The sequence below is a fragment of the Notothenia coriiceps genome, unplaced genomic scaffold, assembly GCF_000735185.1.
Source record: "Notothenia coriiceps isolate Sejong01 unplaced genomic scaffold, NC01 NC01_scaffold00001080, whole genome shotgun sequence".
Classification (NCBI taxonomy): domain Eukaryota; kingdom Metazoa; phylum Chordata; class Actinopteri; order Perciformes; family Nototheniidae; genus Notothenia; species Notothenia coriiceps.
The window spans coordinates 225163-248810 of NW_011333781.1; the positions used below are offsets into that span (position 1 = coordinate 225163).

Consider the following 23648-nt stretch of genomic DNA (forward strand, 5'->3'; position numbering starts at 1 on the left):
TTTAAATAAAAAACTAACAATATTAGTTCCTGATGATCTTGCTTAACATGTGACTTGCTTAATAACAGTTTTGTTTGATTAAATGTACAACATATTTTTCAAACTGAAGATCAACTTTTATATTTTAGCTGCATTTTTGCATTTGCCATGTCCTGACTCCTCTTGATTTTCAGAAAAATATGAATCTGAGGATATTGATTTCTGCACAACACAACTCTGCTTAACTGTGCAATATACTAACTTGTTAGACAGAGACAAACCTTCACAAGGCTCTTTAAAAACAACATGCTTTATTCACAACTTTCTAAAAGAAAACAATGCTTTTGTGACAAAACATAATATTCTGTAAATACCTGTTTTCTTGCTGGCAACAATAATACTGTTTTGATAAGAATGATCTGCATGACTTGACACAATTGACCAGACATTTGATAAATAAACACGTACCAAATGTACCATGTGAGCAAACTGAACAACCGAAAGAGGTTACATTTTCTTGCTCCAAATCCACAGAGGATGCCAGATAATTCTGTCCACAATCAACTGGGAAAAGCTTTCACACCATCTGGCTGTGCTGGTGGTCTGTGCACAACTTCAACGGTCAGAAAGTTATACAGGGTATTTGATTCCACCAACACATATGATATATGTACCAGCTGCTACAGTGACTGTTTTACAGTCATAATAAAGCTGTTTCATTTGCCACTCGATTGCATTCAGTCAGAGACAAAAATAATAATAAATTCCCATCCCGATCCACTCTGAAAGTCAACTTAACACACCCCACCTTAGTTATGACCTGTGCCTACATATATGCAAACTTAAACACAAGTTTGTCTACTTAAAAAACAAAAGGCAATCATTACAACTGTAGTTGGATTTGAGATTTGTTGCAGGATAATACATCCTCACTTAATAACATAGTTTTATCATAGTGACAATTGGTAGAACTAGACAGCATAGTAAGATGGCAAATAGTGATGCAGGTGCAGGAAGCCACCTGCACTGTGAGAGAGGACGACTGGAACCTGAGCTCTACCTTCTGCCACACTCTTTAGACCAGGAAAGCGCGGTGCATTTAAAGTTCATAACTGCACTTAAAGAGCAACACTACATCTTGTTTGGAGAAAAAGCATTGCACCGCTAGATGGCAGTGCAAGTACTGTTGAGCACTGTTCTCAAAGTGACATGTTTTGCTCTGTGGTAGTTACTTAAACATGCCACCATTGCACTAGTCACTAATTCATGATAAGCAACAGGCTAAAACTCAAACAGTGTAAACTAACAGTTCAAATACTCTTAGCTCGGATGTAGATGTTCATTTAAAAAGTCTGATGTGTTAGTGAAGCTACAGTCAAGTAAACTGAGTAGCTGTGTACAGTACTGCCTGATAAAGAAAAGTCCTACAACAGAAAAGTGTAAATCAGTGCAGTTTGCACAGTTGGCAAATCACCTGGCTGATAAACAGTCAATGTGCCAGTCAGTCTCTCTTTGTACAGCAGTACACACACTGCAACATAAAAGTCAAGTATTTAATGCAGAGGCATTTAAAACATGAGGATCTAACCAATGTACCAATCATGATTATAAATGTCATTACCTGTTTTCTCAGATATACATTTCGGTTTCTTTAAAATTGGATCTTTCTTATTCCTATTGGTATACAGCGTGTTACGGCTGTAACAACATGATTCTGCTGGTGCTGAGCTTGAAAAGCATGCCGCTCTGTCCAATAGTGTGAATACAAAATGTTGACTTGAACCCTTTCTTTCTCTCTGGCTAGTTAAGGTGAATCATAATTTCTTAACTTCTAATATCATAAAACCAAATGAAAATATTAAGCATTGTAAAGGAGGCCATATGTTTACCTCCCTTAAAAAATACACACACACACACACACACACACACACACACACACACACACACACACACACACACACACACTTCTCTCAGTGTGATTGTAAGAGAGCTCCACACTCGCAATCTCAGTGAAAATAATGTAGACTTCTATGTTTTTCTCCCCTCCTCAACATCAGTGGCACTGCTTCACACTAGCTGACATAAACATGCAGATTTGAACAGACTGTCCCATTCACAATTGACAATGTGAGAGGCCACATCCTACTGCATCTATAAGTTAATCTTCTGCGTGTGCTGAGGGTTCACCGTTACCTTCCCTCCTGACTGTGCCGAGGGTGCAGCTTAGTGAGAAAGTCAGCAGCAGTTCCAAGCCACACCCATTGGTGAAGAGTTCTCAGGGTACTCAACATTTCCATATTGCAATAACAAAGTCTGTCTTTGCCAAAAAAAAAACATAATTAATCTTTCTCCTGTTGATTCCCCTCCTGTTTTCCTCTTGCACTGTTCCTGGTCAAGGCATCTTATACAGTTTGAGGAACAATCCTAACATCAAGCTGCAGACAGGCTTATTGAGAAGTACTCTCTTTTTGGCTCATTTGTATGAAAATCCTCATTCAAAAAAAGAAGAAAATTGGGAGAAACACAAACTCCATTTGCTGCATGAAGCCGGGACAAACACTATGTCATGTTGCGCTTACTCGTCACAATCGGCCGAGCAAACTCCACAAAGTCGTCTATGAGGACAGGCCACGCCCCTGAGAGAGAGAAAAATAGTAGTTACATCTCAATGAAATCTTGTTATCAACACACACATGATGTTAATGCAAGCAGTACAAACTTGAAAAGATGTTGGCTGTAGTCTGGGTTAATCAGGGGGACTAACTGCATTATCAGTAATAAAAGTGTATGTGATCAGCCAGAATTCATCTTTCAGTGTTGAATTAACCACTCAGATGTGTTCACATGACTTTATCCTGCTTTAAAAACCTCACCTTCCTCATCGTAGTTTGACATGTCGTCTGTGATCATATTGCCGAAGTCAAGGAGGAGGTTCCACGTGTCTTTAGGAATGGAGCGTTTGTGATGCTCCTGAATGCAGCACAGTGACAGGAACATTGAGGGATAAACATTATTACAAAATCACTAAAACTCCATTCAACAGCTTTTATGAACCTTAGTGGTTGTTGGCAATGTGTCAAAATTGTGTTTAATGTACTGGTTATTTTTGATTTTTGACTGTAGTGATTCTAGTATTGTTCTTCTTCACAGGGACTTTGTAAATGAGATGGACAGAATATGCGGAAGAACTATTCTGAATGTATAAAATGTTCTTGCTTACCACCAGGAAGCGGTTCCAGAGATCCAAAAACTTAAAGCGACCAGTGAGAACTAGATTCCAATAGGCGACAGCCATCTCCAGGTCTAAAACACAAAGTAGATTAAGACTTTTTACATTTTTTGTCCAGATAAAATCTGTTAAACAACAAGTAACACCCTTTTTATACATGTTCTTCTATTCTTCATGTTTTGTTCTTAAACTTACCTAAACCTTTCTGGCCTGGGTTTTTGGCAAAATTGAAGGTAAACTGGTAGAAGTCTTTGAACTTCCCAGTGTCTTTCAGCTCCTGCTCTAGTCTGGGAAGGATGGCCTTGAGTTTTTCTGGACTGTCACAGCTAAAGGAGACATTAGGAATCATTAAACATTTTAACAAAATATCAAAGTCAAAGTCAACTTTATTGTAAATCTTCCAGTTTGTGTGTATAGATAGAGAGATCGAAATACATGTACATTGGTGCATTCTCATAATATTGAAGTGACTGTTATTTTGTACAGAGTGATTGTTGTGCAGCTTGAGCTTAAATATTTGGGCATCATAAAAAACAAAAGTTCTAAAAACGTCTTTACATTACAATTATCATGGCAATGAACTGTTGAGAATGAGGTGACTTCTTAATCAAATGTTGTAGATTTCAGTACCAGTGTTGCTCACCCTAGCTCAGCCATGCCATCCAGGAACTCCTTTCTGCTGAACTCGCACTGCGTGGCCGCTCTGAACTTCCATGCCACCACAAGGATGCTCACGCTAGCTGGATCCAGGATCAGGTCGTCACAGAACTGCTGGACGCCATCGATACCTATCTTGTTTTCATCTTGGGGGTCTGCAAACACAGATGCCAAAGTGTTACAGACTGGCAAGGTAAACGGTGCTAATGTTAAAGGGAACCTAATATGCAAAATCCACTTTTTCATGTCTTTTATACACAAACATGTGTCCTCTCTGTGTAAACCGATTCTGAAAGTTTCAGGAAAAAAGATTCGCTCACTTCTTGTCCTGAATCCATTCGTATAAAAACCTGTCTGAAAATGAGCTGATCAGATTTTGGCCAATTGATGATGTCATAACGATGTTTTCGCTTGTGTAACCATTAGCCAATAACCAACCAAGGTAACACCCCCCCCCTTATCCCCTGAATCTCCTCCTAGAGCACCATTGTGTTCTTTTTAACCAAATATCTCTCAGAGGGGCGTGGGGAGGGGCTCCTTATTTTCATCTAAAGCAACAGACAGAGAATCAGCACTTTTGAAATAGGGCTGAAACAGAGGGGATTATGGGATGCTACAATGCATGATCTGTTTGGTATTTCGAGCCAAACACTTCAGTTTTGTATATATCTGAGACCTATAATATATTGATAAAAAACAGTATAATAGGGGACCTTTAACATTAGTTTTGAAACACTTGCCTTTGTATCTGTTGTAGAGCTGTTCCAGCTTCTTGCGGTCCACTGAGGTTTTCATGGATTCTTTGTAGTATAGGTCTGGATTTTGGAAGTAATTATCTGTGGCGACTTCTAGTTTCCAGTCATTCTGCGTTAGGCAGTACACGGCTGTCCTCTCCCCGGCCTGCGTGAAGGACATGAACTGCCGAACCTTGTCCTTCTGCGATGACTTCAACTTTTGCTGTGAAACAAAGTTGTACACAAGATACATTAAGGGCTGTGTCAGGATGTGCACCATGCAAGCACAACATCAAGTGAAACAATACAATTATTAAAGCAGAATTTTAACACAGAGATGTAATGTTTTGTTTAAATGCAGAAGCCTTTATCATTTCAGTTGTTACTGTGTTTGAATGGTGCATATTAACAAACAAATGATTTCTAACTATTTTCTGCACACACAACCTGGGGGCTGCAGGAACCTGAGGGTGTAGACAGGCGGTAATCTAGTGTTATGGTAAATGGATGCACAGATATGCATGTATAGTTGAGGCTGCGCATCGGCAACACTCAGCCTAAACTTTCTGTACTTAAACTGTACACACACACAGTTGGATGTGGATAAATAACACTTGCTATTATACCTGATCAGTAGGACTCATATCATGCGCGCATCAGCCATTAGTACATTACGGAAAACCAAAACCTCCACTCAATAGCCCAGCGTAAAGTCCCGTTAGTTTACAAAAAGACCTCCTCCTGTTCACTTAAACTAGACAGTCATCGGGAGGATTGCACGTCTTTGCCGAACTGCAGACCTGACCCACCCGATAATCAAAACAGCAGATTCACGGTGACAGAGCAGTGTGTGGTGACCCTGGACGTTTCGCTCTGGCATGCTCTCTCCTGACCCGGGGCACACTACAGGCGAGTTACCAAAAAGGGAAAGGTACGTGCGGCAAGTACTGGTGTCCTGATCTCAAAATACCAACAACTGACCTTCCATTTCCCTCATATTCCCGACATACATCACCCTGGCTATGCGACACTTGGCAGAGGACACCCCGGTCTCCTGTATCGGTGTGCCCCCCGCTTTACGGTAGTGCCATACGTTATCGGGTTGTGGACTTGTTTAACGGAGCTAGAGATTAGCACTGTTTTCTTATTTTTATTCTACATACCATTTTATCACACGCTGTTTTGGCCCACTTGATATCCAATTATCCTGGTGCGCATGCGTGAAAAGAACTGCGCTACAGTAGAGGCACACTGTTCATGGGAAGTGTAGTTCCATAGTGCTGTAATGCCACAGGGTCTGTGTTTTTCAATACTTTACTGCATTAAAACACCTCTTTTTCAGCAAAATATGGATTTCTTCTCAAAATACTTCTAACAAATAGTATGTAAACTAAAAAAAGTCACATTAAAACCTATGTGTAGCTGTGTTTACCACCACATTCAAAATACAAGTTTTGAGCAGGACAGTCGAGGAAACTCGTCTTTGAGCTTATGTAAACGGGTTTGTTGTTGTTGGAAAAGTGAATGTATAATATTAAGCGAGAGTTAAGACCAATAAAAGTATATTTAACCAGCTGTCACAATGCAGTTGGCACGATCGCGTAAGAAAACATAACATCATAAAAACTACAACTCCCATATAAAAGCTGATCAAGATGTTTCGGAAGTAACTTAATCTTAATATAAATCAAAGTTAAATCAGAAAACAATGCAGCAGTTGTTTAGTTTCGCTTAGTGTTAAAGTTATACATTGACACGTCTTGATCAGCCCTATCTCATAAATGTTGCTGAGACGTGTAGCTAACTTATTCAGCTAATGTTAGCATTGTAGTGTTAGCCTTAGCCTCGGTGTCATGGGAGTGTGTGGACTCAGCTGGCTGAAGCTGGTCTGACAGCTTTAAGGATTCCAACTTCGCTTTACTTACAGCTCCAGAAGAGAAAACAGGTTGAACTTTGTACACATTTTTAAAGAATGGTCCAACTTTAACAGGGTTTTTGTCGCACCTACCTGGATGAAGTTACGCTAGCACCCAGTTTGCTAGCAAGAATAGTGTTACCCACTGCTTGAGGTCGAAGTAAACATGAAGTTGGTCGCAAGCCGGTGAACGCCTGCACCGACGCTGGCTTCAGCTATGTGGCAGCAGGGGAGGGGGAGGAGGGGGGGGTGTTGGTGCTGCGGTACAACAGCATGATTGTTCCCTTCTTCTCCAGCTTCTCCTTCAGTCGTGGAGTACAGCTGAAAACCGGGACAGGTCACATATTTCACAGGTAGGTAGGCCTACTGCCTTTCTTTCTTTTTATCTTCATTTGTTTGTTTTTCTTTTAGTGTTTGGGACATTAAGCTAATTCTTAATTTCACCTCCCCATGGCATTTCCTGAAACGTCAGTCGTGACTTGGCTGTGTGTTCTGGTTTGTATGATGTGACGCTTGACTGTCATGTTTTTGATTGTAGGGAATGGATGATATATTAATTATTTCCCCTTTGGCATGGAGGTGTTGGTATTTATAATTGTATATATGTACATGCATCTAGCAGTATTAATCATAATTATTGATGCATTTATGCTCCATAACTTTAATATTGTATTTGGTAAAGGTGTAGATACTTCTAACTAGTTTTAATACTGTGGGGTATCTAAACATATAATATCATCATTGTATGATATTTTCCGATTAATAATATCCAAATTGTCAAGATTACTTCATGTGTTAGAAAAGTGGTGATCCCACCACTGCGAAAGAGTACTGCACTTTTTTTGTTGTACTTTCTTATACTTATACTGCCAGTTAATACTAGTTTACTACATTTCTTTAACTCCTTTATTCGTTAATTTTCAGATTACGTTTTTATCCACAAGCCAGTTTTATAATAATTTTATGAATTGTACTGCATTGTCATAAAACAATCTATAACAGTATGTGAATTGTGCTTTTGATTTCTAGCAACTGTATCTGAGTGGAAGCAGTCCTGTTGAAGGAAGGACAGAGGAGCAGTTTGGAGAGTAAAAATCCTTCAACTTGACTCATGCTCTCAAAGGTGTGGTACAGCATAAATGCAAACAGTCATTCATTTGTATTTGTATACATTTTGTCAGAGAAGGGCTGTAATAAAGGAGTTTCCTAAAATAGACTTTTGTATTTAAAAGTAGGAATGCAATCCCATTAGAGGAAGTGGAATAGCAAGTATAACATTTATATCATGTCAGATTATCATTCAAATATTTAGACATCTCTTGAGAAAGAAAGAACCACTGAGTACACAAAGCTCAGAGTAAAACATAAATAGATGATCTACATCACATTTAAGGACAAATACTTCCAGAACGTTTTAGCTCAGTCTGAGGCTGCCTCATGGCTTTCGTCAGACTCAAGTCCCTTCTTCAACACATCCCATAAATACCAAAACAAGTTGTTTGTTCTTCTCTCAATAATCCCCGCTTAAGCCACTTAACCTAAAAAATGATCCTGACATCTCCATTAAATTAGTCTCCTCCTGATGGTTTTTTCCTGTTGATCATTGTAACAAACATCCTTTTTCTTTTCTCATCTCCAGATCTCTTTCTCTTCATCGATCTTCACATACAGGTGAAGACAGAGGTAGGGCTTTGGATGCAGGTTGTATGTTGGCTGCTGTGCCTTGGCACGGTGGGGGCACTCGCTGTGCTGCACAAGGATCAGGTGGCAAAGAATGCCATTAAGCTTTATCTGGGCAAAGGAGGGACACACGGCCACAGCTGGGTGAACAACAACTGCAAACGTCTGGTGGGGCTCCTGAGACAGAAGAATGTGGCGGTCAGGAAGCTGGCGGCCGCTGCTGATGCTGTTAGACTTGACCGGACCCTTTCAGATCCAGAGAGGCTCTTCCAGGTGTGGAGGAAATTCTAATTCAACTGATAAATAATTCATGGACAAAGTTTGTCTTTTTTTATATTTAATAAAGTAATAAAGAAAGTCTATATATAATTGAAATCGATCTCAAATGCAGGAACAGAGCAATTTTATCCTTAAAGGATAAAATGGCTTTGCACCCAGAACACAGCATACAGTCACACTATATAGTAGAGAGAATCGCCAACTGGTCCCACCCATCAATTCTCTTAGGCATGATCTAAACATCCCCACCATCAAACTATAAAACCCCTCAGTCCTTAACCATTTGCAAATCCACCTTTTGCCCTTCCTGAAATGTCAACCCATATGTCTCTGTGAAACACATAAAATACTAAAAATACAATTCAAACGAATAAAAGGCAATCAGAGTATAAGACATAATCTATATATATGATTTAAATGATTATATGAAAATTTGACACGGAAAAAAAAATACCAAATGGACCAGAGCAATTTGCAACCTCACTGCTAAATGCGACTTAAATCTGTCACACTGGTCATGTGTGATTGTTTTAAGCTAAATGAAATGCATTTTTCTTCTCAGTTAACACAATTCATCCCATTTCAACCCATGTTATCTGGATCTATTTTGACATATTAATATATCTCTTGGCTAATCTGATGAAGACGTCTCGTCTAGTTTGTCAAATAAAGACCTTATTTCAGTACAGATGATGCCAGATATATAATATTAATTTAAATGACTGTCTGATGTCTCCCTGTCTGCTTGCAGGTTCACACCCTGGAGGTTTTCCAGAAGGAGCTGAATGAGAGCGAGCACCTGGTGTTCCAGGCGGTGCACAGCCTTCAGAGGGCGTTGCAGGGAGACTACAGGGATGTGGTCAACATTAAGGAGAGCAGCAGACAGAGGCTGGCCGCCCTCAGGGAGGCAGCCATAAAGGTGAGGCTGAACCCATTTGTCATATCATGATGACATGTACATATAACAATGCCAGACAAATATTATGATATTGATGTCAAGCACATTGCCCAACCCTGAAAGGCAGAGTAATATCATGTGTATTGTTTCCTATATATCCTTGAATGTCTTCTGTTTTGTGTAAACAGGTTTGTATCGTTTTTTGTTTTTATACACCCATCTCTTTAGGAGGAGCAGGAGTATGTTGAACTGGTGGCTGCTGAGAAGCACCAGCAGGCAGCTCTAAAGAGCGCTTTAGCTCAAAATAAAACTCTGTCCATGCTGGATGAGATCCTGGAGGACGTTAGGAAGGCAGCAGACCGGCTGGAAGAGGAGATCGGGGAACACGCCTTTGACAACAACAAAGAGGTCAGAAAACACATCTGGTTGCTTAATATAATTCAGACTCCTGGAGCTTGAACAGTCATTATTCCATCATCAGTCACTTGTTAAAGGTCCCATGTCATGCTTTTCCGGTTATTACCCGTCCCCTTGTGTGTTATGTTGGTTTTTCTGCATGTAAACGGTCTCCAAAGTCACAAACCCTCAAAGTACACCCTGTAGCGAGTACAACTCTAACACAGAAAAGACCTGTCTATGCTGCCCCAGAACGCCTCGTTGGACATTTATCTTTGTTTCTTCCGGGAACCGCATGACGTCATGCGGTTCCCGGAAGAAACAAATGAACCAATCCGCGGAGCTCCTCACACACCAGGACCTTTAGCGTACATTTTCAACTAACTGGGAGTCCCATTGACTTGCATAGAGCTCCCTGGTTGGTACTAGACGAGTTGGGATGGTGGAGAAATGCTCTCCGCAGACCCATTCTCACAGCGTTATAAACCTTTTTCTTACTCAATATCAAGCCACACTTATTGTATTTACTTCAGCTGTGAGTGTTTGTGTGTGCTCAGGATGAGTTTCGCTGTGTCTCGCTGTATCGCAGACCTGGAAACCTGTCCGCTCCTCGCAGCAACGAGCCTCGCAACGTCCCGACCAATCAGAGCACACTGGGCTCACAGGGAGGGGGGGGAGGAGCTCCAACAAGCCGTTTAGGACAGAGAGTGAATACACATACTATACAGAGATGCTGTATGAGAAACCAATGTGAGTTTGGAAAATTGCACAATAAAAAATCTATTCTAGTAGACCTCAACAACGGAATTCTGATCAGTAGAAATGGCCATGACATGGGACCTTTAACAAAGTACAGTAGTTTGTAATCTGTGACTCCTTAAATACCCTCTGTTTGTATAGATGGAAGGAGTAAATGTGGAGGCAGTGTTGAGAGTGGAGGAAGACGAGGAAAATGGAGGAAAGAGGAAGAACAAGTCCAAGCAGAAGGAAGTGGAGGATGACCTGGGACTGAGCATGCTCATCGACTCTCAGAACAACCAGTACGTCCTCACTAAACCACGAGACTCCACCATGCCAAGAGCAGACCACCACCTCATCAAGGTCCGTGCCTCACACTCACGCTCCTTAGGTATTAATCCTTGATAATGCACAAACAGGGCCGTTTTTAGTATGTGATACATTCAAACGTTACCAACATTTTACTGCTATGTTTTTGTTTGGGGATACTGCATCCTGCTTTAACCAAAATCAAACACAAACACTATTTCTTTTGTAAATCTGGGACACTTCCATGCCATTCCTGGAAAGTGCTCATGCTGGATGTTATGAGCTAAGTTAAGAAATATCTATTTATATTAAAATAAAATGTTTGTGTTGCTGTCTATTCCATTTTTTTATTTTTATTTTTTATTTTCTTGAATATGTGATGTTTAAGGTTGGGCAGCTTTGATTTAAATTTACACAAAAAACTGTGTGTGTAGGACTTGGTGTCGGTGGTGATGCTGTCGCTGCCCTGCGGCTGGATCTGCTCTCTGATTGGTCTTCCTCCCATGTTTGGATACATCATCTGTGGGGTCCTGCTCGGCCCCTCAGGCTTCAACAGCATCAAGGTGTGTGTGTGTGTGTGTGTGTGTTTTGTCACTTCCCTTTGTACCCCTAGTTTAGGAGGGAACGTAACAAACAATTAATTTGTACGTTCCCTCCTAAACTAGGGGTACAAAGGGAAGTGACAAAACACAAAAATAACCGGGCGAGAGAAAAAGGAGAGGAAACGGTCTACTGAAGCCACAAAGTGAGATTTTAATTAATACAAAAGTAAAGCGGCTCACCAGTCAAATTTTAAAACAACTTAGTAAATAAGGACAACTTTCTTCCAAAAGAAAGTGACTAACGTTTAGACAATACACAAAGACACACTGGAGCACATCTCCTAACAATTAGCAGTGCACAGGTTAAACTAGCTCTCACACAGACACTACACTACAGCAGGTGTCTGTCTGTCTGTCTGTCTGTGTCCGTGTGTCTGAACTGCCAGCAGGTCAGATCAGAGTTAAAGAACGATGCCAGTGCGTTCTAGTTGTTAATTTCCCTGTCTGTTTGCAGTCTATGGTCCAGGTGGAGACTCTGGGGGAGCTGGGTGTGTTCTTCACTCTCTTTGTGGTCGGGCTGGAGTTCTCACCTGAGCGACTTCAAAAGGTAAACCAAAAGTAAAAAGTTTGGCATTTGATCCACATTACTCTGTAAACATCTGAAACCCGTTGACTTTACCTTGCATGAAGGGACTTTATACTTAATGTTTATTCCTGCTCCCATCATCTTTCTTTTGGTATACCTACTTCTAACTTTCCCTATTGTGTAAATCAAGGTACCTGATAAATCACCTAAGCATGATGTGTATGCCTTCAAATGTTTTAGATCAAAACATTTCTGTTAGAGTTTCAATTGTTAAATATATCTGTTTTAGTAGGCTGCTTACATCCATAAGGTGGACTGATATATACTCTGTGTGTGGATGTGTGTGTAGGTATGGAAGACATCAGTCCAGGGGTCGTGTTACCTCAGTCTGATGATGGTGGGGGCCGGTCTGTTGTGGGGTCAAGTCCTACATATTCGACCCACCCAGACTGTCTTCATTTCCACCTGCCTGTCCCTGTCCAGCACTCCACTGGTGTCCCGCTTCCTGGCGGGGGGGAGCAGAGGGGAACGAGAAAAAGAAGGTAGGTGCACATAGATAAACGTAGATCACTGCAAGGATGACATATTCTGTGAACCAACCTAAAAAATAACATTGCCATTAACCTTGTTGGTTCCCTTGAAAAAAACAAATGGGATATTTCTGGGTTTTTTATTTTTTTATAATTATTAAAGCAACACCCCATGACGTCATATCATCGTAGTGTTAGGCGTGACTTTCAACCTGTTTTGCTCTGTAGGCAGCTGTGTTTGTCCAATAAGCCTAAATACAGAAATAATTGAAGAGCTCTCATCTAAAGCAGCTGTGGAAAAGGATTTAGTCTCACTACCTAAAAGTACAGTACACACACTTCAACAATGTAAATAATGTATTTAGAGAAATTCTTGAGCACAATAATCATTAATGTGTGTCTGTGAGAAAGGTGAACTGGACTACAGCAGCGTTCTCCTCGGGATGTTAGTGATGCAAGATGTTCAGCTCGGCCTCTTCATCGCCGCCATGCCAACGCTGATCCAGGCACAGAGTGGAGACGTGGAAAGGTCCGTTTCTTTTTTTCTGCATGCGTCCTCTCCTCAACAAGAAGCACACACCGCTTACTTAAACATGCTGTCTCTTTTGTGAAACACAGCTTCCTGTTGGGGAGTCTGCGTGTGCTTTACCTCCTGGCCCAGATCGTGGTGTCTCTGGCCGCTGTGCTGCTGCTGTGTTTGTTACTCAAATCCTTCCTGATTGCCCCCTTCTACAAGAAACTGCATGCTGAGAGCAAAGGCAACAAAGAGATCCTCGTGTTGGGGATGGCAGCTTTTGTCTTTTTCATGCTGACGGTACGCACTTTGCTTTTAAATATGTATTATTATTTGTCCTGCATTTCTCTACAAATGTTTAATATTCCTCTTACACCACAGCATTATTGAACTTTTTAGGAAGATATTGTTTGTGTTGATTTTTCTCTCGCTGTTTGATAAGATAAGATGAACCTTTATTAATCCCCAAGGGGAAATTCAGTTGTACAAAGCAGCAACAGGGTAAGCGTGAAAAAACAGGACAGCAAAGATTCACACAGATTAATAAAATCAAAAATCAAGAAAATCAAGAAAAAAAATAAAATGATAATAATAATAAAAGACTTTGAAATAGGAGATGAGTAAAAAAATAAGAGTAAAATAACTGTCAGCATATGTACATATTTGGTCGGTAGGTGACAGAGTTTTTAGATGTTTCTATGGAGCTCGGCTGTTTCCTGGCTGGAGCTCTGCTGTCCACACAGGGTCACATGGTCACCACGGAGGTCATGGGATGCATCGAGCCCATCAGAGATTTCCTCGCCATCATCTTCTTCGCCTCCATCGGTCAGTTTAAGGCAGATCCCAGCTTTATTACCATGGCACACTTATTAGTCAGACTTTGACTGTATCATCGCTTGTGTTCTGCCGCAGGTCTCCACGTGTTCCCGACATTTGTGCTGTATGAACTCACCATCCTGCTGGTGTTAACTTTCACACTCGTCATTATGAAGGTACAGGACTTTTCTTTCTGTTTGTCATTTTCTTCTCCGGTTATTCTTTGCCGCACTCTCAGTCCTCCTTCTTTCCACTGACTCCTCTCATCATGTTCCTCCCAGTTCATGATGGCCGTCCTAGTGCTGTCGTTCATCCTTCCTCCAGGCTCTCGACACATTCGTTGGATCGTGTCAGCCGGCCTGGCTCAGGTCAGCGAGTTCTCCTTCGTCCTGGGCAGCCGTGCGCGCCGCGCTGGCATCATCTCCAGAGAGGTCAGTGATATTTAATTATTGTGATTTTTTTATATATGAAGCACTTTGTAAGTTTTTTATGAACACACAACATTTGGAAAACAAATAACAATTGTTTTCTTTACTGAATAGTCTTTAGAATTATTTCTATACATTTATAAAATCCCCAAATGTTATTTTCAAATACTCAGAAAAAATAATTTTGACATTTAAAATGCTCAAACTAAATTATATTTTAAATGTTTGCTTGATGAAACATCTGTAGCAATTATCTGATTACATCACAATTGCTACAGTAATTTTTTTTATCTAGAGGAAGTTTTGTTTTATGTATCCGGATTTTTAGATACGTCCACTGAGGTTTCTAATCTGTTAAACGCTGAGCTGCTCAAATATATTTCATAATATCTCTGAGACTTGTATCTCAAAATTAGGGTTGATCAAACCACAGCGGTCTACGTGCGTATAGGGTTGCAAAGTGGCGGAACATTTCCCGTAAATTTCCATGGGAAGTTAAACTGGGGAATTTTGGAAATATTCCATATTGGAAACCTTCCATGGGAATTTATGGGAACTAACTGGGAATTGAGGGTAATGTAATCAAATTGTATCATATCAAAGCATAAATATAAACATTTTGTTTTGTCATAAGAAAACATCCATGCAAAATGATACAATTAAAAAAAACATGACATTTCAACAGATTTATTTGTAAGTAGAACAGAACAAGTTTCAATTGTTTCATTGAAGAACAAAAACATGAATGTTGAGTTAAATATTACTCATCCCCCCAACACCACTCACTCAAAAATGAACATAAATGTCTATTTTTTAATTGTCTATATTGTCTATATAATTTGGATCTGTATAAGTCCCTTTTGTGAGGGCAAACAAGAAATCATCTGTGCATGTGATGGAGGAATGCACAGTGCCTGTAGGGTGTGTGGTCTCAATAGCAGTGTGCTATGTGCATGTGATTGAGGAATGGCATGGATATTCAAGTGTACTTGAATGGCATCTGTTTGTGTTAGTCAAGATTATGCTAAAATATACTTTCCCCAACTATATTTAAGTTCCCTATGAAGAGCCAACCTTCAATTTAGAAAATTCCCAGTTTATTCCCTTAAATTCCCATGGAAAGTTTCCATCTTTGAAAATTCCCGGAATTTTGCAACCCTACGTGCGTATATACCACATGTTATATAAGAAAACCAACCATTCAAATGTTCCTCTTTTGTCTTTTAAAAACAACAGCTATTCACTCTGTGGTGAGAAACATTGAATTAACTCTAACATTCATGATTATATTCTATTAAAAGTTTTTTTCCGTGTCTCTGCTCAGGTGTACCTGCTGGTTCTCAGCGTCACCACCCTCAGTCTGCTGCTGGCCCCGGTGCTGTGGAAGGTCACCACACATAAATGGGTTCCCCGGGTCGAACGAAAAACAATCACATGACCACATGAGCTTCTGGAAAAACACGTCCCTGTGTAACTCTGAGGAGCAGAATCTAAGTCTTATTTGGCCTTTCAGAAAGGTTGGACCAGAACTACTTGTTCTTCATTTAAAAGACACTGATTCCTTCCTACCACAAACATTAAACCTGGACCATCTAATCATTATACTGTTGAATGGCTTGTTTTATTATAGCACAGGCCAAAATGATTTCCCAACAAATCTATGAAATGTAAACGCCATCCACCATGTCATCCACTCTTCGTAAAAGCACAACATCATCTGTGACTTTAAAGAACCGTCAATAGGATCAGTTCAATGAAGAAGCACAAGTCCTCGATATCCTTCCTAGTGTTCCGATGGTTTTAATGCACTTTCTCCTGCATTATGAAGAACATACAGAAACTCTACTGTCCCGATTATATAAATTCAACTGAACTACATCCTCCTCAGTTGTTATTGCACTTTCAACTTCAAGTTTGTCTAATTCCTTGCAACAATCTGGAACAAAATCTGAACTCTATATGTTGGCTCTTCTTATATGAATGAGAGAAATGGTCGGATTACTTAAAGTGCACCTATCATGCTATTTTTAGGCAATAGCATAGGTCTCAGATATATAAAAATATATAAAAACATGTCTATGAAGTGTTTTGCTCAAAATACCAAACAGATCAACCATTCTTGCCATGCCTCATATCCCTCTATTTCACTTCACACACATGCAGGTTAGCTCTGAGTGTTAGCGATGCTAATGTAAACATGCACCCACCATATTACGTCAAAAACAGTCGGGCATTGTTTCTGATAGCAATGTTTCTGAAAGGGCCGTTGGTGTAAAGCCAGCCTACATTTCCGATATTGCGTCATATCGGACGCAAATCTGGATCAGCTCCGTTGTAGCCCCGTTTTTAGAGAATTGTGTACGGAGGAAAAGAGAGAGGGTTTTACACACCGGGGACACATATTTATGTATAAGGGACATCAAAAAGTGCATTTTGCATGATAGGTCCCCTTTTTAAATGGGGAAAACGTTTTGTATAATTTATTTTGCCTCAATGTTTTTTTTACATATGACCATCTGAAGTAACTTTTCTGACTTTTAGGTGATTCAAATGTAAGCTTCAATCATGACTGAAGTGTATCTGCTGTATTTAATAATCTTAGTTTAAAAAACATGTCTATTTATTTAATGTAATCATTGTAATACTGTGAATTTAGCTCTTAGGAAACTCTTTAGTGTTACCTAAAAACGACAAATTCATTTTACAAAGAATATAACAGGCTTTATTCGTTCTTCTTTTAGGCTCTTCATTCTGATCAAATCTATGTCAACCGGTACATTAGTTCAAAGTAAGAAATGGAGATAATTAATTATTAGAGAGGGGATCACAAGAACATGCTCATCAGTATTTTTTTTACTGATGTTGCATTAAAAGGAAAATCTTGCACTGGTTACCATTGAATGTTAAACGTGTGTTCCTGCTCTGCTGTAAGTGTCTGTGTCTTATCTTTCATAACGTGCAATGTGTAAGTGTATGTACAGTATGAGCTATATACATGTTATATTTTGTTATATATTTCACATTTTCCTTCGTCAAAACAGAGGGGTATTTTTCTCTTTTCCTGTGTAGTGGATTGAGTTTCCATTCCTGTGTTGTTGGTCATAACTAACAATGATAATGTATTTATTAAAAACAAGAAGATACATCATTATTTTATTGATTTTAGTTTGTATTCACTCTGTTCTCAGATTGCATTACTTTCTCTGAAGAACATTTTTAAATCCTGATTATTGTCTGAACTTCAATATCGTATTATACCTTGATATGAAGGAATTTTTTATTTGCTGGTGATCTTAATGCCCATGTTTCCTTACCTTTTGATTTGTATTGCTTTGAAGTTTTTAACTCCATCCAGTTAGTCAGTGGTCTGAGGCATCTCTGGAATTTCTAGACTTCCCTCGGTCCGACCATAAAGCTGTAATCTTCTAAATCTCTCTGTTACCTCCTTACTCTGCCCCCAATACTCACATACATGACCTCCCCCTCTCAACTCCACGTCAGGCTCTTCGTGCCTTCATTTTTGTCTTTCATTTATGACATTTTATAGTGGTAAACGTTTACTTTGCAGCATTTAAAAATATGGCAACTGTCAAAGTCAAGACAATGTTAACTGCATTAGTGACATTAATAAATAGTGCAGGAAACACATCTAGTAGAAAGCTAGACTTAATGACTCCATATAAATAAATGTCACTGAGTCTTTTAATCCACTGTTTCACAACTTTTTTGGCTTGTGACCCCTTCAAAATAAAAACAATGTGTTCTTATGAGTCATGGTTGTAATGTAGAGTTTTTAGAGTTTTAAATCCCAAAGATAATCTCAACACCCTTTTTTGGAGGTTTATTTATTTAACAACTTTATAACTGGTAACTTTGGTTTTGGTGATGCCAACTGTGGTATAATACTTAGTTTGACGAGCAGACAGATGGTTACATTGGTAAACCTTAATCAGGGTTACATGACAATATGAAGATTTAATTTTTATTTCATGTAAAATCACAAGACAAAGAGTGTCATGAATCACTCAGCAAAGCATGACAATCATGTTCATAAAAGCACCATAGAAATGTAACAATACAAGGAGTTTAAAGAGTGTTACCAAAAGGTACTGGATTATTATTGAACGTGTTGTTTATGCAAGATACTGCTGTGAACACATTACAATAGTTTCACTGCAACCTCTTGTGTCTAAACGAATAAAGTGGTTTAAAGGTCGTTAAATAATAGTTTATCTGTCGTCAGCTGCTCTATCTCTGATACTGAAAGGTTAGTTGTTGTTACTGATTTCTCTGTATCTTCTCTACTGTTTCTCATTTTAATGCTTTGAGGTGGAAGATGACTTTTCCCTCGTAGGGGTCGTGGTAGTTTTCGTAGCTGATCTTTTCTGAGACCACTCTACACTGGATCTTAGCGTGCTTCGCTCCGACCAGGCTGAACCGAACAGCCACCAACGGGTTGACGTAAGAAGGCTGAAGGAAAGGAGAAAGAGACAATGCTTACCATTCATGCTCAAGTGCTTGAGTTTAGTTTTTTTTTTTCAATTTTTTAAGGACATTTACAGATGACATTTACAGATGAGATAATCAAAACAACCAGCTACTGCTATAATCTAGTTAGCATAAAGAAAGGAAAAAGGGAAACAACAAAATTCCCTAAAATAATCTTTAAATAACAAATTGTAATGCCAGATTGTTAATTTATTCTGTACAAGAAGTGTTATGACAACAGTTTGTGTTATTTTGGGAAGTCGTTTCAGGCTATCCATTTCCCCTGTTTCCAGTTTTTGTGCTAAGCTAAGCTAACTCTGCAAATAGCGTACTAATTTAGTGTTTTTTTCTCCATTGTTGCCCCTCTACAACAGTTGAAACATTTACTTTTGACACATGAGTGTGAAACTGTTGCCTAGAATCTTTACAGAGAGAAAACAAATGTTATTTCAATATTCAGATGCGGATTTACCTGTGCCAGCCTCCCGTAGTAAGGGAAGTAAGAGGGATCCATATTTCCATTTTCAGGGAAATACTCAATTTTGGCCACATTTCCTTCCCCTTCCTAAACACACAGACACAGATACAGATTTAGTCATAATTAATGGGGCATCACCAGAGGACTACTACTCAGCCTGGGCACACTGTTGACGACCACACGGCACACACGACCTATACATATGAGAAAATAACCCTTAGCACCGAGACTAAAATATAACAGGTCTGTTACAAACTGGGGTTGTTGAGTTTGAACAAAAGAAAACCAAACTTGAAGGTTTATATGAACAGAAATGCATGATGGGAAATGTAGGATCAAGTGTTTTTAAGACTTGGCTCACACTTGGACATAAAAGTCAGCATATCTGTGTCTCTGCTACATTGATTATGATCTTTAATTTGTCTTTCAGGAAGCCCTCCAACTTGATGGAAGTGCAATACTAAGGCCCAATCCCAAACCACGCCCTATCCTACCCCTACACACTCCCCCTCCGTGAAGGAGTGAACTCCGTGGAGTGACACTTGCAGCTCAACGAGGCTCCCTCCTGTCAGATGGAGAGAGTAAATACAAACTCCACTCTCTCCGGCAGAAACAGGAAATGCTGTAACTGTATGTAACAACGGTTTCAAATCAGCCTCTCTTAGACAAAACATTTAAATTAATAACTCAAATAAAACTCCAAACATCTTTAATTGTGTTACTGTTTTGTAAAGCTCTTTTAGTTTTAAACCTGATGTTTATAAGCTTCTTAGTTTTTGCAATAATCTGTAAATATACACAACTTTATAATAAAATGCACAAATAAATCTTTTTCTAGACTAAACACACACAGGTATGATCCTAAGTAAAAACAATGTGAGGTTATCATGAGGTTGTTAACATCGCAATGTATCAGTGGATGTTTGCTGGAACTACTTGTAAACAGCGTGTTTCCTGACACACACAGCGTTGAGTCCGATTAGGTAGAGACAGCAGGTCATCCTTGAAAAAGAGATCAATGATCTCAATGGGATTCACCTGCATAAATAAAGGTTTAAAATGAAATGAAATGAAATGAGACCGGTCTCCAGTCAGCACCGATGCAGACTCTTTGGTTTGGAACAGCACTTAATGTGGCGGACCCTCTGCGCGAACAAGCAAACGAGGGTAGTGTGTAGGGGTAGGGTGTAGGGGGCGGTTTGGGATTGGGCCTTACTCCCTCCATCTGACAGGAGGGAGCCTCATTGACCTGCGAGTGTCACACCACAGAGTTCACTCCGTCACCGAGGGGTAGTGACTGTGTAGGGGTAGGGTGTAGGGCGTGGTTTGGGATTGGGCCGGACACACACAGCGCTGAGACCGGTCAGGTAGGGACCAGTCTCCAGTCTGCACCGATGCAGACTCGCTGTTTGATGGCTTGATAGCCCACTCCCCCTCCACACCGCTCCACACTCGTTGGTTTGGAACAGCACTTAATGTGCGGACCCTCCGTGCAAACGCGCAAACGGAGGGGTTTGCGCGGTGTGTAGGGGTAGGGTGTAGGGGGCGGTTTGGGATTGGGCCTTAATCACTGGAGTACCCCTGAAAATGAAATGTAAAACTTATGACTCTTCTTCTTTAATTCTTTAATGCATGCTGTCAAAATCAGTATATGGAGTTGTTGCTCACCAGTACAGTGCAGTTTACATAAGGGGCAACGTCTGTGCGATTAGTAGGCAAATAGTTGATGATCTGCGGAGACAAACATTTGTACCTTTAGTCATTTTCATTAAACAAGCTTGTTTTTAATATACTGCGAGATTCAGGTTTTCCCAAAAAGGCTCAGAAAAGGTTGAATGCATTAAACTTACTCTGTTCATCTTAATGATGACACAAGGCATGGAGCAGTTGTAGCCAAAGGTTGAGTCCTCAAATCCTGAGCAGGGTCCCAGCATGCTTTGCAGGAAGGGACATGAGTACTTGGTGTGGTCAGGTCCGAGGAAGTGTTTCTGGAGGAAGTACTTTCCCTTTGTGCAGTTATAGTTGTTACACTCAAGCTGCTTGGTGTCATTGTAGGCTGAAAGAGAAAGACAGCGAGAAAGATTAAGATGTCTTGTTTGTGTAATAAATATTTTAGTATCTGTAAAGCTTCAACAGAGTTAATACTAACGCTCCAGGAACTCATTGAGGATTTTGGTCATCTTCATCCAGCTGGCTTTGTCTGACGTGTTGTAGGTGATTTCAATAACTTCCTCTCCATAAGTGTCCGGCCACACCATCACCCCTGAACAGAGAAACAAACAGAGAGCTCGTTATTTAAAGTTTAATTTAAGTCGTTGTCTAACTCTTATTGATTATGTGTTACCCGGAGATGCTAGTCGGTCTTGGTAGTCCGGCGTGTACGGATCCAAGGTGTACATGAGCGTCCAGATGGCGAGGCTGAAAAGGCTGGTCATCACAGCGTAGAAGGACACATAATAGAGACTGATGTACACTGTGGAGGACAGAGGGATTTCGAAATTGTGGTTAAAAGAGAATTTGACCCATTGTTTTGGTGCATATCAACAAATATAGTTAGAGAAATAAATGACAATAGCAAGTACTGCAGAGTCAAGAAACACAACAATATAAATATGTACAACATATGCAACGTGCTGTGTCTACGAGGCATGATGAGAGTTATATGTTCATGGCAGCATTGCGTCTCTTTTTGTCCATAACCCTTAATATTTTGTAAAATCTCCAATTTCATAGGCCTTTTCTGATTGTTATTCAGTGTGTACAAATGTACAAAGGTGAAACAAATCCTTGTATTGAGAGTATACACTAGTTAAATGTGATAACACTTGTGACAAAGATCAGGCTCAATTGGCAGAAGTCAAGGTGTCCTCTGTCTACAGTATATTATGAGCATGTTTCATCTGATTGTGAAATCAAACACAGGGGGGAAGGACTCTGACAAAAGAAAGAAATAAAGCTTATCACCACAGCGGCTTATCTCACTGTGCCCACATGCTGCAAACATACACCTCACTGTGGTGATATTGGAAGGACAGAAAATGTCAAACTGAACTGTACACAAAAGTATGATGTGTGTCGCTCTTTAACTGTGGAACCCAAAACACATAAACTCAATATCTTCATGGACTCAAGATTCTTTTACTTTTGCTTTCAAAAAGATGTAATATTGCTATGTGCTCCTCCACTGCCCATACTATATGCACATAGAAATGGATTTCAGTAATCCTTCCTTTCCATACTGGCCATGAAGGCCCTTCCTAATATGAAAAGTTAATTTTGTACTACAAAGATAAATAACTTTGGTAAAAAACTGCTTTAATTGCCTAATAAGACTGTTAAACATAAGCCTTATTATCTTACGCTAAACTATATTTGCAGTTTTCCAAGATGGACCATAGCATATATATTTACACAGTATTATTATATCATATTTTTTAAATATGATATTGTATTACAACATTTCAGCTGAGCTTGAAATGTAAAAACATCATTGCCGCTGTAACTGTGATACATATGACATAAATAACTAATTATAGCAGTTAACAATATTTGATTAATTTTGACATTGTCTTCAACTTGAATGACCTTCTTGTTTTTAAAGTGATAACTAGTAAAGTCTTTTTCAGTCATTGTTGTTGAAAAAGATGATTGCCTAAATGTTTGGAGGTCACCAGCTATTAAAAATGATAAAAAATATGGCAAAGAGACAAGTAGACTGTTAATGAGTGAATGACACTTATTGCCAGTGGTGAAACTACAGCGTTATAAATGATACTGCCCTGCCTTGTGTGTAATACTGAGCCATTGTGCTGTTATATTAATGGTGTTTCAGCCACTTACGGTTTATTTTTAAGGTTTATTTAATGTTGCACAAAAAAGGATAACAATGTTATAATTACCCCATTTCTCTGGTGTTCTGCCCATGAACTTCCCCTCATCTGAGTCCCAGACAAAATGGCCAAAGTCTTCACATCGTTGCCCACAAGTCCTCTTCTCCTTCAAGGCGGCCATGATGAAACTCTGTGCTGACCAGGATCCACAGCAGACCTCTCCTTTCCTTCACACTTTTTTCTCCTCTCACTTACAGTACTATGTGTTTCTCCTCTCTCCTACCTGTCCCTCCCCAAAGATTTTAAGGCACCTTTGTGCTAATGTCTTGTATTGTCCCTTGTCTCTTTCTCTTTTACAGTAGTTTCAGCTAAAACTCACTCCCTGGTCGCTGCTCCAGAGTGTGATGAATGAGTTATCTCTTATTCACTATTTATAAGGCCGATGAAAAGGTGGGCCTGCTTCCTGTAGGGAGGCTGAGGCGGGCCAACGAAGAAACAGGTGAAGTTCCTCCTTCAGCACGACGTCCTTCACTCCTCAGAGGAACCCGAGGATCACCTTGAACACCCAGACAGCTGGTAATAAAGACAAAACACCAAGGTGACGCTTGCATTTGATCTGCTA

At 39.8% G+C, this 23648-nt stretch overlaps 3 protein-coding genes across 7 annotated transcripts; 1 reads left to right on the forward strand and 2 right to left on the reverse strand.

The window, feature by feature from the left end:
* Positions 1-270: 270 nt before the first annotated feature.
* dcun1d2b (DCN1, defective in cullin neddylation 1, domain containing 2b) lies at positions 271-6696 on the reverse strand. 3 transcript variants are annotated; one of them, XM_010786599.1, is made up of 7 exons: positions 6608-6696; positions 4606-4822; positions 3852-4020; positions 3404-3534; positions 3200-3282; positions 2853-2949; positions 271-2615 (listed from the first exon to the last, which is right to left on the reverse strand). In XM_010786599.1, exons 2-7 carry the CDS (start codon positions 4778-4780, stop codon positions 2539-2541), a joined length of 732 nt encoding a protein of 243 aa, XP_010784901.1. In that variant the 5' UTR covers positions 4781-4822; positions 6608-6696; the 3' UTR covers positions 271-2538. The 3 variants fall into 3 exon arrangements, with proteins under 3 accessions (XP_010784901.1, XP_010784894.1, XP_010784886.1); XM_010786592.1 differs by lacking the exon at positions 6608-6696 and adding an exon at positions 5763-5812; XM_010786584.1 differs by lacking the exon at positions 6608-6696 and adding an exon at positions 5226-5332.
* On the forward strand, positions 5421-16302 carry tmco3 (transmembrane and coiled-coil domains 3). 3 transcript variants are annotated; one of them, XM_010786568.1, is made up of 17 exons: positions 5421-5530; positions 6811-6867; positions 7544-7637; positions 8154-8467; positions 9225-9392; positions 9600-9779; positions 10668-10868; positions 11249-11377; positions 11871-11963; positions 12292-12484; positions 12701-12796; positions 12884-13001; positions 13091-13286; positions 13661-13811; positions 13899-13978; positions 14084-14233; positions 15555-16302. In XM_010786568.1, the coding sequence occupies exons 4-17, from the start codon at positions 8210-8212 to the stop codon at positions 15666-15668; spliced, it is 2127 nt and encodes a 708-aa protein (XP_010784870.1). In that variant the 5' UTR covers positions 5421-5530; positions 6811-6867; positions 7544-7637; positions 8154-8209; the 3' UTR covers positions 15669-16302. The 3 variants fall into 3 exon arrangements, with proteins under 3 accessions (XP_010784870.1, XP_010784862.1, XP_010784876.1); XM_010786560.1 differs by lacking the exon at positions 5421-5530 and having other exon boundaries at positions 6778-6867; XM_010786574.1 differs by lacking the exons at positions 5421-5530; positions 12701-12796 and having other exon boundaries at positions 6778-6867.
* Positions 16303-17238: 936 nt separating this feature from the next.
* On the reverse strand, positions 17239-23405 carry LOC104958804 (ATPase H+/K+ transporting subunit beta). Its single transcript, XM_010786609.1, has 7 exons — positions 23096-23405; positions 21541-21669; positions 21346-21459; positions 21047-21252; positions 20865-20927; positions 19191-19283; positions 17239-18700 (listed from the first exon to the last, which is right to left on the reverse strand). Exons 1-7 carry the CDS (start codon positions 23205-23207, stop codon positions 18542-18544), a joined length of 876 nt encoding a protein of 291 aa, XP_010784911.1. The 5' UTR covers positions 23208-23405; the 3' UTR covers positions 17239-18541.
* Positions 23406-23648: the final 243 nt, after the last annotated feature.